The sequence below is a fragment of the Nymphaea colorata genome, chromosome 7 (genome assembly GCF_008831285.2).
Source record: "Nymphaea colorata isolate Beijing-Zhang1983 chromosome 7, ASM883128v2, whole genome shotgun sequence".
NCBI lineage: Eukaryota > Viridiplantae > Streptophyta > Magnoliopsida > Nymphaeales > Nymphaeaceae > Nymphaea > Nymphaea colorata.
In genome coordinates, this window is record NC_045144.1 from 9,660,243 (window position 1) to 9,677,483 (window position 17,241).

Sequence of the window (17,241 nt, forward strand, 5' to 3'; positions counted from 1 at the left end):
AAAGAATTATAGTGTTGGTTTATGTAGGCAATGGCCAAACACCAGCCCATATGTAATTAGACTATTGGTAGCTTTGGGATGTAGTTAAAAATGGTATATCTAGGCAGTCTATAAAAATAGCACCCACCTAAATCAACTGCCTATCAAACTTTCAATGTTTTGCCAACTTGACCAACTGTACTGTGCTCTTTGAGGCTATACATCAACCCAAACATACTAACGACTACTAGCAATAGCAGTTTGTGTGGATGAATACAAAATCATACAAGGGAAGAAAAGGGAGTCAACCATTGGCGATCCAACTAGACGTTCTAGCAAAGTGGTCTATAAGAACAAGATATCGTCTTGCAAATATCGCTTAAATTGAATAAAAAAGATCAATAGAGCCTTTCCCGCCCGTTCTCGTAAAACACAGGCGAGAGAGAGAGATCTCTCATCGACCTTCCGAGGGAGATCTCTCATCGACCTTCCGCGTCATGGAGATAACGGAGGAGCAGAGGAGGCGCGCGGAGGCTAATCGGGTGGCTGCTCTAGCAAAGAGAAGCCAATCCCATTCCGCAAACATGGGTATCTGGAACCTCTTCAAGTGCCGTAAAACCCTAAATCCTTCGTTGCCCGAGAGCGACTCCGTACAGGAGAAACCGCTGGATGTGGTACCAAAGAGCCCGGGCTTCACTGCCGTGCTGGAGATTTGTGAGTCAGATGGTTTTTCTATATTCGTCCAGCCGGTCGAAGGGTCAAAATTCCCTGGAGAAAGCGAGTGCTACCGGATAATTGAGGCTCGCCTTTCCAATGTAAGACGTTTATGTTTCCTGCACCCTAACTTCCGACAGTCTTTGACTGCAGTACTTTTTGTCTTAAGGTAGAATTTGGAATTAAGTTTTAGTGGTACTGTTTCCGACGTGACTGCTGCTTAAGGAATTCCTTTTGAAGGTAGTTTTTAGGGTTTTAGCTCGACAAGGGGCCTTACATGCAAAGCATTCTAAGCATTTTTCAATGCTAATTTTGAAATTTGTATGGTCTTATCATCATTATGTAGTTACCTGATAATGTTTTCAAAACATTGCAATACTTTCAAAATATCAAAAACATGGACAGAGAAGTATTATTCCACATCTTGATAGTAGGACAACGTTCTCCTCCTTGAGAAAGTCCTTTAGTTTTCTATATTTTGCAAGCGTTATGCTTATTCTATTTTGTTTGTTTTATAATTTAAGAACTTTTGTAAAGATGTTGCAATGTCTTGGTCAGAAAAAGTAGTAGAAGACTCATAGTATATTAATTATTTTTGTTGTCCTCTTTCTTGTTTTTATGTTTCTAAAATTTCTATTTGTTTTCAAGGAAAATAATTTTTTTAAAAAAAATGAAAAAATCTTCATGACAAGCTTCTCAGTACGATATCTATAACTGTGATCAAGTAAGAAGTAAATCTAGTAGTTGTCTTTTCAATTGGAGTTTGTCCTTTGGTTGGTTCTTTAGAATTAAAAAACTTGCTATTTCCTGTCTACGCTCCTGTGTAAATGAGATTTTAAAAACTCATCAGTTCTTTACCAGCAACCTGACCTCAGTAGTAGCTTGGAGCTTCAGCATAAGCTCTCACTTTTTTCTGGAACTTTGCTTGAGCAAGAAACTGCGTAGCGGTAACTTTAGTAACTCAATTAGTTTTTGTTTGTTAAAGGACAAGGAGCCAAACCTCCTCCCCTCTGCACCCCTAGGGTCTACGGTTGCATTAACTTGTGCAGGGGATTAATGCCTTAATGTTAATGGCGGGGTTCAAATGAAGAAAAGCCCCACGAGAATCGGACCATGGACTCACCTTCTACCACTCATGGGTCCGACCAGCTGTGCCAAACCCTTTGCAACAGCTCAATAGTGTTTGTCACTTGTCAGCACAGTTGTTGCCTCCATCACTGCATGAGTTCCTCTTCTATCATTGGTCATTCACATTCTCGACTAACTTTATCTGCCACTCTAGCTCTAAAGGCCTAATCGAAACTTGCAGTGATTGAAAAACAGAAATCTAACACCGTATCAGGTCATCAATTGGAGTAGGACTACAATTTTTTCCAATAAGGTACACACAAAGAGGCCTATCTGATTTTTATGTCCAGAAGGCATCCCTTTCTCAAGTTCCTTTCTCTGAAAGCTTGTTTCCAGTCAGATTGTCACTTCATGCTTGACTTGTATCTTTTATTCAGTTCTATTCTAATATCTTTTCAAGCAGTTCTATTCTTCCTTCAGTGTGGTTTTCATGAGTCTGTTAAGCATCTTGGTTCATATCTGCCCCCTTTTTCATTGTACCCTAGAAAGCGTCATCTGATCAACAATCAAAGACAAAGACAAATTAAGCTTTCCATAATTCTAATCAGTCTATCTGTTAAACTCAAACTGATTTTGGACACTTACTGTAACTCGGAGATAAAACCAAGAACAAAAGGTAAGCATCCTATTTCATTGGCTTGAAAATTCTCTCTCATTATGAGCATTGAACTTGAAGAACAAAAATTGCTGTTGAAGGAGAGCCCGCTGGATATGTTGGTGTCAGTGTTCAATTTCATGAAGATAAAAATGAAAATCAAGATGAAAATGAGAATGAAGATGATGAAGATTCTTAATGCAATAATGAGAGTTAAGAGTGCTTTTGTTTGTTATGTGTATTGCCATTGAAAAATTTGATTATTTCATGATCATCTTGTGATGTAATGCATAACAACTAAAACTTATTTTATGATGTGTTATCTACTGTGGACCTTATGACTTCCTAATGATTATGATATAGTTCATGTCATGTTATGTTTCTTGATGTGCTAGATCATATTGTGTTATGATTATGAATGCTCATGAATTGTAACTTTATAGCTATAATAAGCATATCATTATGTACAACATGATCTTTATAAAGAACATATTTTTCTTGTTTTTCCTGATTTTTTATCTATTTTTTCTGATTCTCTTGAACTAAAAAAATAAATTCACCTTACGATTATGATACATTATGATATTTTACGATATATCATATCTACTGGTTGGACCCACACAGCTTATGATACGTTTTTTACGACATTGGTATTATGTGTTATGCAGTTAGGACAATGCATTCTTGTATTGAGATGGTGAAAGAGTATTCAGTATATAACAAAAATGTTTTGGTCCCGACTTGCACCTTTCACATTTGGAGTCATGCCTATTTTTTTCTGTATAGATTGGTGGTTAATGTGAATTTTTTGTATCTGCTTAGATTCTGGATCAAATTTTCCAAAGGGCATTAATGAATTAATAGGAAAACTGATATTGGTGGAAGCTTAATTGATGTTCAAAGCTGGAAAGTGCACCTTCTCCATTGTGAAGATTTCTGCAGTTTACTCTGCATCTCTGATTTCCAGTTTTGTTGCTTTATGTACTTGGCTTCAGCTTTTCGTGTTCTCATCAATTTCCATTGATAACTATTAATTATAAGCATATGTGTTCATCATGTACCTAAAAACTAAAACTGGGTTATTATATGCGGAATTTGTAGAACCTGTCTGTAATTTCTTAATCTTTCCTTTTTTATTCTCACAAATTCTCATGAAGTCTATCACAGTATCACTAGATGAATATCTTTCATTACCTCAGGTCATCAGGTGTCTCATATCTGTTGGTTTTCTGTTTGGATCTTCATTAGGTAGCACCACTTCGCGTCATTGAAACTCCAACTGGTGGCAGCACACCTGTTTATATGTTAAAGGAATATGATTTGGTTCTCAAGTGCCTAAAGAAATTGCCATTGTTGCATTTACAAGAGATTCCTTGGAAAACACTTGCTGTGGTTCAGAAATTTTCACATGCATTTATTGCAGACAAATGGATAGCTTGCATGCCTGGTCATCTTTCAGATGGTGAAGTTGATGCCTTGTTGCAAATGCTGCCAAAAAAATTGCAAGTCTCGCTCCTGCCATTCCAACAGGATGGTGTTAAATTTGGCCTAAGAAGAGGTGGACGATGTCTGATTGCAGATGAGATGGGACTTGGGAAAACTGTCCAGGTGATTATATTTATAGATGGTATAAAAGTAACGGTCTTATTATTGTCATCGCAAATGAGACCTTTGCATCTTAATGACTACAACTGTAGGATGGGGCATGGGTTACCTTGTTTCCTAGGCAAGACCAGAAGAGTAAGTACTAGCATTTTAGAATAAATGAACCAGTAAAGGTTGAGATAAAAGTGAATATATTTAGCACAAACCAACATGAAAGAATTAGACCCCGGACCTGCATATGAACACATATCTCTTTACTGCTAAAGTTACAAAATATAAATAACAAAACAGCATATATAAAATATAAAATAAAGAAAGAAAGAGCAAGAACAAGGAGAATAAAGGAAGAAGAAGAGCAGGACGATGATGATGAAAAAGAAAGGAAGATACAAGGAAAAAATAAGAAATAACAGAGAGCATAGAAGAAAAATGGATGAAAACCACTTGCCAGAATCTGTTCAACTTTTTCTGTTTGGTTCACTGACGCATGCTTGGGGCCTCGGGCAGCTTGTCTAGGTGCTATAGCCTAGCTAAAAAAGTGGCTACCCAGGGCCTAGGCGTGCTTTTGACTAACAAGATACATGTGTGTTTGTTTTTAGTTATCACAATGGCACATCAGTCATATTCCAGTTGGGTGTGGGTGTGGGTGCGGGTGTGTATGTTGGTGCAGAGCATTCTAAAAAAAAATTTGGTATAGGAAAGAAACTATATGTATATATATATATATATATACACACACACACATACACACACACACACATATTTAATAGTACATTCATAAATCATAATTCATGAAAGATAAAGCTAAAGCTAAGTCACACGGACTCGGTAAAAGCCTGAAACCGGCACTGCTCCTGAGTGGATATGACTTGAATGTGGTATCCATTGAGGTCAATGTGAGCCTGATGTGGTCAGCCGCATCAGATTTTTTTGGTCCAGAAATGGGTGCACACTTCTCGATTGAATGAAAAGTCAGTGTGGTCAAGACCACTTGGGTCTAAATATCCTTCATTCTACTAACAAAATGATGACTTCCTTCACCACTTATATTAATTAGAGTTCGACTCTTCTCTTCCCTTTTCTAGGAAAGAAACAAAATGTGTACACACACACACACACACTCTTTTAATAGTATATTCATAAATCAAATTCATGAAAAATAAAGATAAGGCTAAGTCACAAGGACTCACTAAAACAGGTGCTGCAGCTGCGTGGACATGATTCGAGTGTCGTATCCAGTGATGTCAAAGGGAGCCTGATGTGGTCAGATGCATCAGATTACTTTTGTCCACAAATAGGTTAACACTACTCAACTGAATGAAGAGTCAGTGTGGTCAAGACAACTTGGGCATAAATATCCTTCGTTCGATTAAAAAAAGAATAAAAACCTCGTTCAACGTAGATATTTGTTGAAAACAATGGAGGAAAGAGAGGGAACGAGAGAGAGAGAGGATACAATTATTGTCATATCATTGCTAACCCTAATCTCTTATTTAAAGAGAGAATAGGGGTCGACTGGAGTCATTACACAAGAGAGACACATAAAGATGTAGATGACTAAAGAAGACTCTGACTTTTAAATAATTAGAAAATTACCAAACTTAAACATAAACTTTCTAATTTCAACACTCCCCCTCAAGCTAGATCATAGATATCAACCATGCTTAGCTTGTAACAACATCTAGAAAAATCACCAATAGGAAGAGCCTTAGTAAACATATCTATTGCCTGATCTTCAAAAGCTACGTGAACCGTAGACACAATACCTCCTTGTATAAGGTTCTAAACATAATGACAATCCATCTCTATGTGCTTTGTTCTCTCATGAAATACCAGATTGTTTGCAATCTGGTATACTTACTTCAATGGAGCTCACATCCGGAGAAGATTCTGATGGTCGACCATGAGAGGGATCCTGTCGACGAGTGTAGACCAATGGAGGGTCCTCGAACCTATTCATAGTCGGAGTAGGAGAGGGAAAAGATTGCAACAGGACTGGAGGAATAGGTAGAGGAATAAGACATGACATCTCAGATGACACAAAAGTAGGACTGAAACTCGAAGAAAGTGACATCTGCATTGATATACTCTTTTTGAGTTATCATATCAAAGCACTTGTATCCTTTTTGGTTTCGAGGATAGCTAACGAACACACATTTAATGGTTTGAGCAAAAAGTTATCACGTTGAGGCCCAAGAATGTGAACAAAACAGGTACAACCAAAAACTTTAGGCGCAACAGGAAATAAGCTTCAATTGGGATAAACAAGTTTAATCGGTACTTTGTTCCCAATGGATGATGACGGTAGACGATTTGTCAAGTAACAAGCCATGAGTATGACATCACCCCACAAGTATGCAGGTATATGATTATGAAGCATTAGGATATGAGCAACAGTTACAAATAGCATATGTTTTTGTTCGACAACTCCATTTTGTTCTGAGGTATGAGGGCATGTAAATGTTAAGAAATATGATTTCTTATTGTTGTTATCTCTTAATTAGGTATTATCTTAGTTAAGAGTTAGTTTAGGATTAGTTAGGAATTAGTTTAGGATTTAGTTTATTTATTTCTTTTCTCTTTATTTTTTATTTTTTATTATTTCTGCCAAACTAGCCGTTGGCAGTTCCAACAGCTCTATTAAGAGCTGTTGGAACTAGCCCAACGGCTAGTTCAGCTTATCTCTTCTTATTCTCTCTTATAAATATCCTTGTAACAGTCTTTGTAAATAATGAGCTGTGTCTTACAGCCTTCACATTGTTTATTGAATGAGTATTACTCTTCTTCACTTGGCCTTAGTGCCTTTTTGGTATTATATGTATTCTTTGTCACTGAGATAGTCACTTTTCACATGGTATCAGAGCCATTAGGCTGATTCTCAAAGCTTGTTAAAGGCTGCTGCTGAGATTTTATGTTGCTGGTTTGATTGAAGAGATTCTTCGCTGGAGGATATAATTTCTTGAAGGCCTTTTTCTGCGGCTGCTCACCAACTGTTTGGTGAAATTTCTAGAAGAGTTTTTTCTTGACTTCCTTAGGGGTTATTGTTTTAAGTATTGCTCTCATGGAAGACTCCAAAGTTTCAATCGAAGGAGGAATCTATTATGCTCCATACAAGCTTGACGGAACCAATTATACACTATGGGCAAAATGTTTGGAAATGCATATCAAAGGAAAATATTTGCGGGGCTTCATAAGAGGTACGTCTATCCCTCCCACTCTCAAGTTGACCAAAATAGAAAATGGGATTGAAAAACAACTAGATGGAGTGGAAAGACAAAATGCTATGAATGAATATTACAAAAACTTAGACGATTGGGAAGCTAAAAATTCTAGGATTAAAGAATGGATTTATGGAAGTATTGAACCTAGAATTGCTCAACATCTTATGTATTATGAAAAGGCTAGTGAAGTTTGGGAATATCTTAAGGGAATGTTCACCCAAAAAGATATGGCCCGAAAGTATCTTTTGATTCAAAAGGCCCAAAGTATCAAGCTAGGAGAGAAAAATGTTAGAGAATTTTTCATGGAAATCTCTAGTGTATGGAATGAGTTAGATCAACTAAGTCCCGAACTAGGGTTGGACTGCAAATGCCATGAGATTAGAAGAAATGAAATAGATGAATTTCGGTTTTTTCAATTCCTTCAAGGGCTACGGCCCGAATTTGAACAAATAAGGTCAGCCCTTCTTTCTTCATCCTCTCCTCCACTCATTTATGAACTTCTTACAAAGCTAAGTGGAGAGGAAACTAGAATGAAACTATCCAAAGAAATGGATAAAGATAGTGTTCTTGTCTCAAAACAAGAAGAAGAAAGAGCCTTAGCCGCCTCTAGACCTGGAAACAACATCAAGTCCTTTAGACCTCCTCACTTTAAGAATCAAATTAGAGGAGAATATAAAGTTATTTGCCACTTTTGTCATGAACCGGGTCACATAAGACCTAGTTGCCCAAAGTTGAACAACAATGAAGGACAATCGCGGAATCTTGGAGGAAATTTTCTCAAAGGGGGAACATCATATCCTCAAGGTGGACATTACAACATTAGACAATTTGATCAAAGAAAGGCCGCAAATGTCGCAAATGAAGGATGTGATCTCTCATCTATATCCACAACGTTGAACCAAATCATGACGGCCCTTCAACCCATGATCAATGAGTCAAATTCCGGAGCACTAGCAACAACGGCATCCATCTCCAACACTCCTGGTATGTTTTCTTGGCTTTTAGATTCCGGTGCATCTTTTCATATGACACCAAATATATCATCTTTGACCAATTTTGAAAGAACAAGAAAAGAATCAAATGTTGTTACCGCCGATGGAACTTCTTTGAGTGTTAAAGGGATTGGGAATTTTGAAAAAGAATTTGGAAAACAAAAATTTTTTGTTTCAAAAGTTAGTTATGTTCCTAAACTTAATCTTAACTTACTTTCTGTGTCACAAATCTCAGATCTTGGATTTGATGTTGTTTTCTCATCAAATAAATGTTTGGTGCAGGATCACCAAACCGGGAGATTGATTGGGGAAGGTTTTAGAAAATGGGACCTTTACTACATGGACAATTTATGCATCCCCAAAGAAAAGTTTTGTCACTATGTTGAAAATGTGGACATCAATGTTTGGCACCAAAGATTAGGTCATCCAAATGTTAGAAAATTGTCTATGATGAACCCTACCAAGAATATTTGTATTGAAAATTTTAAATGTAATGATTGTATACATGGAAAAATGAAATCTTTATCTTTTGGAGAAAGGAACTTCTTCTCTTCTTTGCCTTTTGAGCTTGTTCATTCCGATGTATGGGGACCCTTTCCTATCATGTCAAAAGGAGGGCTATCATATTATGTGATCTTTGTTGATGACTTCACTAGGTATTGTTGGATATATTTCCTAAAATATAAATTCGAAGTTTTTGAGATATTCAAAAATTTTCACATGTTAGTACAAACACAATTCAATGCTAAATTAAAAATTTTAAGGACTGATTCCAGAGGTGAATACATTTCAAATGAGTTCGAAAGATATTTGAAAAACTATGGGATAGTCCACCAAAAATCTTGTCCAAGAACACCTCAACAAAATGGACTTTCAGAAAGAAAACATAGGCACATAATTGAAACAACAAGAACCCTTCTTATTTCCAAAAATGTGCCTAAAAACTTTTGGGCTGAAACCGCCCTTGCCTCTGTTTATCTTATAAACAGAATGCCTTCTAAAGTCTTAAATAACACCACTCCGTTTGAAAAATTATTCAAGTATGAACCCGATTTCAATAGACTTCGTATTTTTGGATGCAAATGTTTTGTTCTTAATGACAAGACTGATAAGCTAAGTTCAAAAGTTATTGAATGTGCTTTTATTGGTTATTCTGAAACCCAAAAAGGCTACAAATGTTATTGTTAAGATGTGTTTATATTCAGTTTTAGGTTTAAGAGGGTACTTTTGTAATAACTTTTCCTTTAGATGTTTCTCTTGTAACTTCTCTCTCTCCTCTAGTCTATATAAAGAGGAGTTAGGGCAGATTTCGAGGTTAATCAAAGATTATTCTTTCTAATCTTATCATGGTATCAGAGCAGCAGCCGTCTCCTCCTCCTTGGCGCGCCGATTGAGCGGCGCCGCCCGCCGCCTGACCGCGCCCATCGCTGCGCTTCCTCCACCCGCTCGTGTCCACCCATCTCCGCCCGTCGCTGACCTCTCCACCCGACGCCTCTGCCAGTCGCTGTCCTGACCTCTCCGCCCGACGCCTCCGCCCGTTGCTGTCTTCTCCACCCGACGCCTCCGCCCGTTGCTGTCTTCTCCGCCCGACGCCTCCGCCCGTTGCTGTCTTCTCCGCCCGACGCCTCGAAATCTGCCCTAATTCGCCGCTGCCCGCCGTGGCTGTCACCTCCGCCCGCCGCCGCCGTCTGTCACTGTTGCTTCTCCGCTGCATCGCCCCTGCTGTCTCCACCATTCTCCTCTGCTCCGCCGCTGCCCTGCACGCTGATTTTCTTCTCAGCGTCTTCGCTGCATCGCCTCCTCTACTCCGCCGCTGCTCTGCACGCTGATTTTCCTCTCAGCGTCTTCGCTGTCGCCTCTGGTAATCTGTCTTCGTTCAGTTCTGTTGTTGCCTCTTCCAGCCGATCAGACTTATGGATTGCTGCCCGTGTTAACTGCTTCATGATCAGCATGTTGTCTTTCGATATGTGATTGTCTTCTTTTTTTTGCCTGCACTTCCTATTCCGTGGCTCGGTTTCCTCCATTGTGTTGAGCGATGTCTGAAATTAGCAGCGGCGCTAATACCTCTTCCTTTGTGTCGTCGGGAGAGATGAAGAGTTCCCCATTTTCCAGCTTTATCACCAAAATGGATGGGGGTAATTACGAGATGTGGGCCATGCAAGTAAAAAGAACCTTGATCGCTCATGAGAAGGAACATCTTATATTGGAGCCCGAGCCCGTACAGAAGGTAGGAAAATATACTACTTGGTTTAAAGATAATTCGTTGGTTATGGTATGGATTGTTGGTACTCTTACTCAAGACATTGCCAATGAAGTCCTGCATAAGGAAAGTGCAAAGGATATGTGGGATTCCCTTGCAGCCACCTATTCACAAGCAAGGAATGAAACCAGAATTATGCAGCTTCATCATGATATTCATCAGATGCGCCAAGATGGTCGCCCTCTACATACTTATTATTCTAGTCTCAAGTCCATGTTTGAGAGACTAAACAGCTACTTTCCTGCATGTAAGTGTGAGCAACAGAAGGCATACAGAGATATGCTTATGGTCGGAGTATTTCTGTCTGGATTAGACTCTGTTTATGAATCAGCAAAGAATCAGATGCTCACTAGTCCCTCGATTCCTCCTATTGATGAAGCTTATAGTAGGCTAAGCAGAATTCCAATCCCTTCATCGACTGTTCTTGATACCACTTCTGCTATGCTTGCTACTCGTGGCAGAGGTGGGTCCCTCTTTGCCAGAGGACGAGGATACCGTGGCCGTGGCAATACCCCTTCGCGCCCAGTATGTCAGTTTTGTCATCGCATTGGTCACACTGTGGATAAGTGTTGGCAGAAACATGGTCGTCCAGCTGTTGCCAATCAGACTGTTTTTACTGATTCTCCAGAGCAGCCTAAGACTCAACATCCTGTTTCCTCCAGTGAGTTACGTGCAGATGATATTATCTCTCAGTTGAGACACTTGATTGGAGATAGACCTCAACAAGCTCCTGATCCGACCACCTCTACTATCACTACTGCTGCCAGTGCATCTTCATCTGGTATGTATTCTGACACTACAGATTGGCTCATTGATTCGGGTGCATCGACACATCTCTGTGGAGACAAGGCACAGTTTACTTCTTATGTCCCTACTCCACCTGGTCGCTCGGTTATTCTAGCAGATGGCAAATATTCTCCCGTTGTTGGACTTGGAGAGGTCCAACTTACTTCATCATTACCATTGCAACATGTTCTTCATGCACCAGAATTCCCACATAGCCTACTATCTATCAGTCAGATTACCAGAGATTTAAACTGTCATGCGATATTTGACTCCTCTTCTCTTGTGTTTCAGGATATACTGACGGGCAGGGTGATTGGCAGTGGCCGTGAACAGGGAGGTCTTTACAGGCTAGTGCATCCCTTTCCCTTTGCTGGATCTACCTCTGCAGGGTCGTCCTCATCCTCGGCTTATACTTGGCATTTACGTTTTGGACATCTACCGTTTCAGAAACTGCTGCATGTTCTTCCTCAGCTGTCTCCCAAGTCTTCTTTTCAATGCGAGTCTTGTCAGTTGGGCAAACACCATAGGTCATCCTTTCCTCCGCGGCCCAGTCGAAGTAGCCATTCTGTGTTTGAGTTACTTCATTTTGATGTTTGGGGTCCGAGTCGTACACCTGCTCTTCAAGGTCATCGATATTATCTTGTTGCTGTCGATGACTATAGTCGTGTTAGTTGGGTTTTTCTTATGAAGCATAAATCTGAAGTGGGTCATGTAATCAAAAATTTTATCAATGAAATTCTGACTCAGTTTGATACTTGTGTCAAAATTGTGCGCTCTGACAATGCTCTTGAGTTCTGTGCTTCCTCTTTGGAACAATTTTTCAGGGATAAGGGTATCATCCACCAAACTTCTTGTGCCTATACCTCCCAACAAAATGGGGTTGCTGAACGGAAACACCGTCATATTCTTGATGTTGCCAGAACCATTATCATACATAGCCATGTTCCCCATTCTTACTGGGGCGATGCTGTTCTCACAGCATGCTATCTTATTAATCGTATGCCGTCATCTGTGTTGGGAGACCTTATTCCTATCTCTGTCCTCTTTCCTGACAGAGACTTGTTTTCTGTTCCACCTCGTGTTTTTGGATGTGTTGCCTTTGTTCAGTTGCTTGGTCCTGGGCGAGATAAGTTGTCTCCTCGGGCCATCAAAACGATCTTTGTTGGTTATTCCCGCACTCAAAAGGGATATCGATGTTATGATCCTTCTACTCGTCGGTATTATGTGAGTGCTGATGTTACATTTTTTGAATCAACCTCTTTCTTCTCCCCAAATGGAACTCAATTAAGGGCGCCTGCATTAAATGATGAAGTCCAATTTCCTCTACCTCTCATGAGTTGTCCAAACCCAGTTGATCCACGTTTTGGGGCTGTCTACCATCGTCGTACTAAGCCTGCTGCGCCTGTTCAATGTGCACCTGTGCCTTCACCCAGCACGCCCAAGGTAATTCCTGACACAAACTCAACTGACAATGTTTTATGTAATGATGACATAGGAGTATGTCACGAGCATGTTCCTGCTCCTAATGAACTTGATGTGCCCATTGCTCAAAGGAAAGGCAAACGCAGTTGCACTTTGCATCCTATCTCTGGTCATTTATCCATGGATAGACTCACCCCTATGTACCGACAGTTTGTCAAGGGGCTGTCGGCTATTGCTCTTCCACAGAATCCCATGGATGCTCTCTCTGATCCCAAATGGGCAGCGGCTATGCAAGAAGAGATGGATGCTCTTCAGTCTAGAGGCACCTGGACCCTTGTTACTCCTTCAGTTGATGCAGCCATTGTTGGTTGCAGATGGGTCTTTACTATCAAATACCGAGCAGATGGCAGTATTGACAGATATAAGGCTCGTCTGGTTGCAAAAGGCTATACCCAAACTTATGGGGTTGATTATTATGATACCTTCTCTCCTGTGGCACGACATGCTTCCTTACGGATTCTCCTTGCTGTGGCTGTCAGCAAGAATTGGTCCCTCTCACAGCTTGATGTCAAAAATGCCTTTCTCTATGGTGACTTACATGAAGAAGTGTATATGCAGCAACCACCAGGGTTTGTTGCTGAGGGGGAGTGTCAGAAAGTGTGCAGATTGCGAAAGGCGATTTATGGTCTGAAACAGAGTCCTCGAGCTTGGTTTCAGAAATTGTCAGAGAATATTGAGAATGAGGGCTTCAGACGTTCTTCGGCCGACCATTCCCTCTTTGTCAAGAAGACTTCTACAGGTACGGTGATAGTTCTTGTTTATGTTGATGATATCATTGTTACAGGGGATGATGATCAGGGGATTTCCAACATCAAGGATGTCCTTGGACAACACTTTGTCACCAAGGACCTTGGTGAACTACGTTATTTCCTTGGTATTGAGTTTGCCAGAAATCAAAAGGGCCTTATCATGTGCCAGAGGAAATACGTTACTGATGTTTTGCAAGAGACAGGGATGCTGGGGTGTCGGCCTGCATCCACGCCTATGGATATCAATACCCGCTTGTATGATGATGATACTGAAGATGTTGATGCAAGACAGTATAGAGGGATTGTTGGGAAGCTCCTATACATCACTGTTACTCGACCTGACATTGCCTATGCTGTTAGCAGAGTGAGTCAATTTATGGATAAGCCCAAGAAAGTTCATTGGGATGCTGCTATGATGATTCTTAGGTATCTAAAGAATTCACCAGGAACGGGACTCTTCTTTCAGAATGGTACCTCACTCACTATATCTGTGTATGTTGATGCCGACTATGCAGGATGCCCCTCAGACAGAAAATCCACTACTGGATTTTGTGTGTTTATTGGATCCAACTTGGTTACATGGAAGAGTAAGAAGCAAACTGTGGTTGCCAGATCAAGTGCAGAATCTGAGTATAGAGCTATGGCTCAGGGTACTGCTGAAGTTATGTGGGTTAGATCCCTGATGTTGGATCTTACTGTCGAAGTGCCTCTTCCTAAGTAGTCATTCTAGCTACAGGGGCAAAGGTTTCCTCATAGTCAATACCATATTCTTGAGTGTAACCTTTGGCAACAAGCCTTGCTTTATACCTTTCTAGGGATCCATCACTTTTAGTTTTCACCTTGTATACCCACTTGCATCCAATAGTCTTTTTCCCTATATGTAAATCTTGTATTTCCCAAGTTTGGGCTTTTCTCAAGGCATCTAATTCTTCTAACATGGCATTCTTCCACTCAATATATTTGGATGCTTCATTAAAAGTAGAAGGTTCAAAGTGAGAGTGAATGGCATTAATTCTAGCTCTATGAGATGGAGTAAAAGTTTCATAAGACACAAATCTATTGGGTTGTCTTACATTTCTAGTGGGATCTCCTAAGGTTTTCTCTACTTTGAGTTGGTTGGAGATCAATGGTCTCATGATGTTCTTCTTCACCAACTTTTTGTTGCCGGTTTCTTCTATGATAAGTGATTATATCCTTGGCCATTCTACTATCATTACCACCAGTGTTGCTATCATCACCATCATGCATTTCATCATCACATTGAGAAAGGAACTTAAATAAAAAGGAATAATCATTATTGTGTTGTGACTCTTCATAATTTTTAAAACCACTTTCATCTTCACAAAACCTTACATTCCTTGAGACAATGATCTTGTCTTTAATTGAATCATAACTGATAAGATTAGAAAGAATAATCTTTGATTAACCTCGAAATCTGCCCTAACTCCTCTTTATATAGACTAGAGGAGAGAGAGAAGTTACAAGAGAAACATCTAAAGGAAAAGTTATTACAAAAGTACCCTCTTAAACCTAAAACTGAATATAAACACATCTTAACACTCCCCCTCAAGTTGGAGCGTATATGTCAAATAGGCTCAACTTGGAACAGCAGCTTTGGAATGGTCCCCTTGCAAGAGCCTTAGTAAAGATATCAGCCGTTTGCCCTGTAGTTGAAATGTGTGAGGTACTTACAAACCCCTTTTGAATCATGTCTTTAGTATAGTGACAATCTACTTCAACATGCTTGGTTCTTTCATGAAAAGCCGGATTATTAGCATCTGTTAAAAACTGGAATATCTATCAAATGGATGTTAAAAATACCTTTTTAAATGGAGATCTTATGGAAGAGGTTTATATGGAAGTACCACTAGGGTTGTCTGTTCCTCAAAGGAAAGTTCTTAGACTTAAGAAGCTCTTTATGGCCTCAAACAAGCTCCTAAAGCTTGGTTTGACCGTTTTAATTCTGTAATTTCTGATTATGGGTTTCATTCTTGCTTAACTGACACTGCCTTGTTTGTTAAGTATACTACTACAGGTATCATAATTCTTCTACTTGTGGGATCCTTGATGTACCTTAGTATCACTCGGCCTGACATTGCTCATGCAGTTCATTCTGTGAGTCAATTTCAACATGCTCCATCAACCGTTCATATGGGAGCCGTTCTTCGTATCATCAGATATATTAAGGGAACAATAAACAAGGGAGTATTTATGTCTTCCTCTTCCTCCTTGAACTTGATTGCATATATTGATGCTGATTGAGGAGGAGATCCTAATGATAGACACTCAACTACTGGATTTTGTGTTTTTCTAGGGGAATCACTCATCTCATGGAAATGCAAAAAGCAACAAAAAGTCTCACTATCCTCTACTGAAGCTGAATATCGAGCCATGACTTCTACAACTATGGAAATTGTCTGGCTTCACCAAATGCTCCTTGATATGGGAACAAAGATAGAAGAACCCACTGATTTATGCTGCGACAACAAGAGTTCTATCTACATTGCCAAGAATCAAACATTCCATGAACGAACAAAGCATATAGAAATGGACTGTCACTATGTTCGTGAAGAATTTTTGAAGAAGACTATCAAGCTTCCATATGTCTCCCCCGAGTTCCAGCTGGCTGATTTCTTCACAAAGCCTCTATGTTCTCCCAGATTCAACTTTCTTTTAGATAAACTTTCGGTGATAGCACCGTAAGTTTAAGGGGGGGTGTTAAGAAATATGATTTCTTATTGTTGTTATCTCTTAATTAGGTATTATCTTAGTTAAGAGTTAGTTTAGGATTAGTTAGGAATTAGTTTAGGATTTAGTTTATTTATTTCTTTTCTCTTTATTTTTTTTTTTTTATTATTTCTGCCAAACTAGCCGTTGGCAGTTCCAACAGCTCTATTAAGAGCTGTTGGAACTAGCCCAACGGCTAGTTCAGCTTATCTCTTCTTATTCTCTCTTATAAATATCCTTGTAACAGTCTTTGTAAATAATGAGCTGTGTTTTACAGCCTTCACATTGTTTATTGAATGAGTATTACTCTTCTTCACTTGGCCTTAGTGCCTTTTTGGTATTATATGTATTCTTTGTCACTGAGATAGTCACTTTTCACAGTAAATTGGGTACAGATACCATTTTTTGCATAAAAGGTCATTAAGATAGATGATTTGAACTTAAGAATATTATCAATGCGAATACACTTAATCACAAAACGAAACTGAGGTTTTATTTCAATAATCAGGTTTTTTGAAAATACAAACTACTGTAGACCTTTCTTTCAAAAGGAATACCCAACTAACTTGATAGTAATCATCAACAACAACCAGAAAATACCTAAACTTAGATCGGCTAGCAACCTTGCTAGGCCCCCAAACATCAACATAAAGAAGATCAAACAACCCTTGACTCGATGTAGTGAGACTCGAAGGAAAACTACTACGAGTGTGCTTGCCAAGTTGACAAGCCTCACACTGAAATGATTCTGGGACTGAAAGATTAGGTAAGATGGAATGGAGCTTGGGCCCTGAAGGATGACCGAGCCTAAGATGCCACTGGAAGAATGTAAACTCTGATGTAGAAGAGGTAGCAGCAAGACCTATAGGAGCCAACAAGATGTAGATGCCTCCTTTCTCATAGCTGCCATCAATTGTCTTCCCAGTTTGTAAGTCCTGAAATGAGCATGAACTAGGGTCAAAAACTGTGGAAGCTGAAGCCTGTGAGGTTGTGTGCCAAAAAC

At 39.5% G+C, this 17,241-nt stretch overlaps 1 protein-coding gene across 9 annotated transcripts in view; it reads left to right on the top strand.

Moving 5' to 3' along the window:
- Window positions 1–377: 377 nt before the first annotated feature.
- Window positions 378–17,241, top strand: part of LOC116257565 (uncharacterized) — a 127,192-nt gene continuing 110,328 nt past the window's right edge. For 5 of the 9 annotated variants that reach the window (XM_050078589.1, XM_050078590.1, XM_031634437.2 and 2 more), the window contains exons 1-2: window positions 378–794; window positions 3,665–4,024. In XM_050078589.1, the coding sequence (XP_049934546.1) occupies window positions 477–794; window positions 3,665–4,024 (678 nt within the window). In that variant the 5' untranslated portion in view covers window positions 378–476. Of the gene's footprint in view, window positions 795–3,664; window positions 4,025–6,882; window positions 16,576–17,241 lie in introns of those variants that run through there. The other 4 variants (XR_007573770.1, XM_050078588.1, XM_050078587.1 and 1 more) reach the window with 4 other exon arrangements.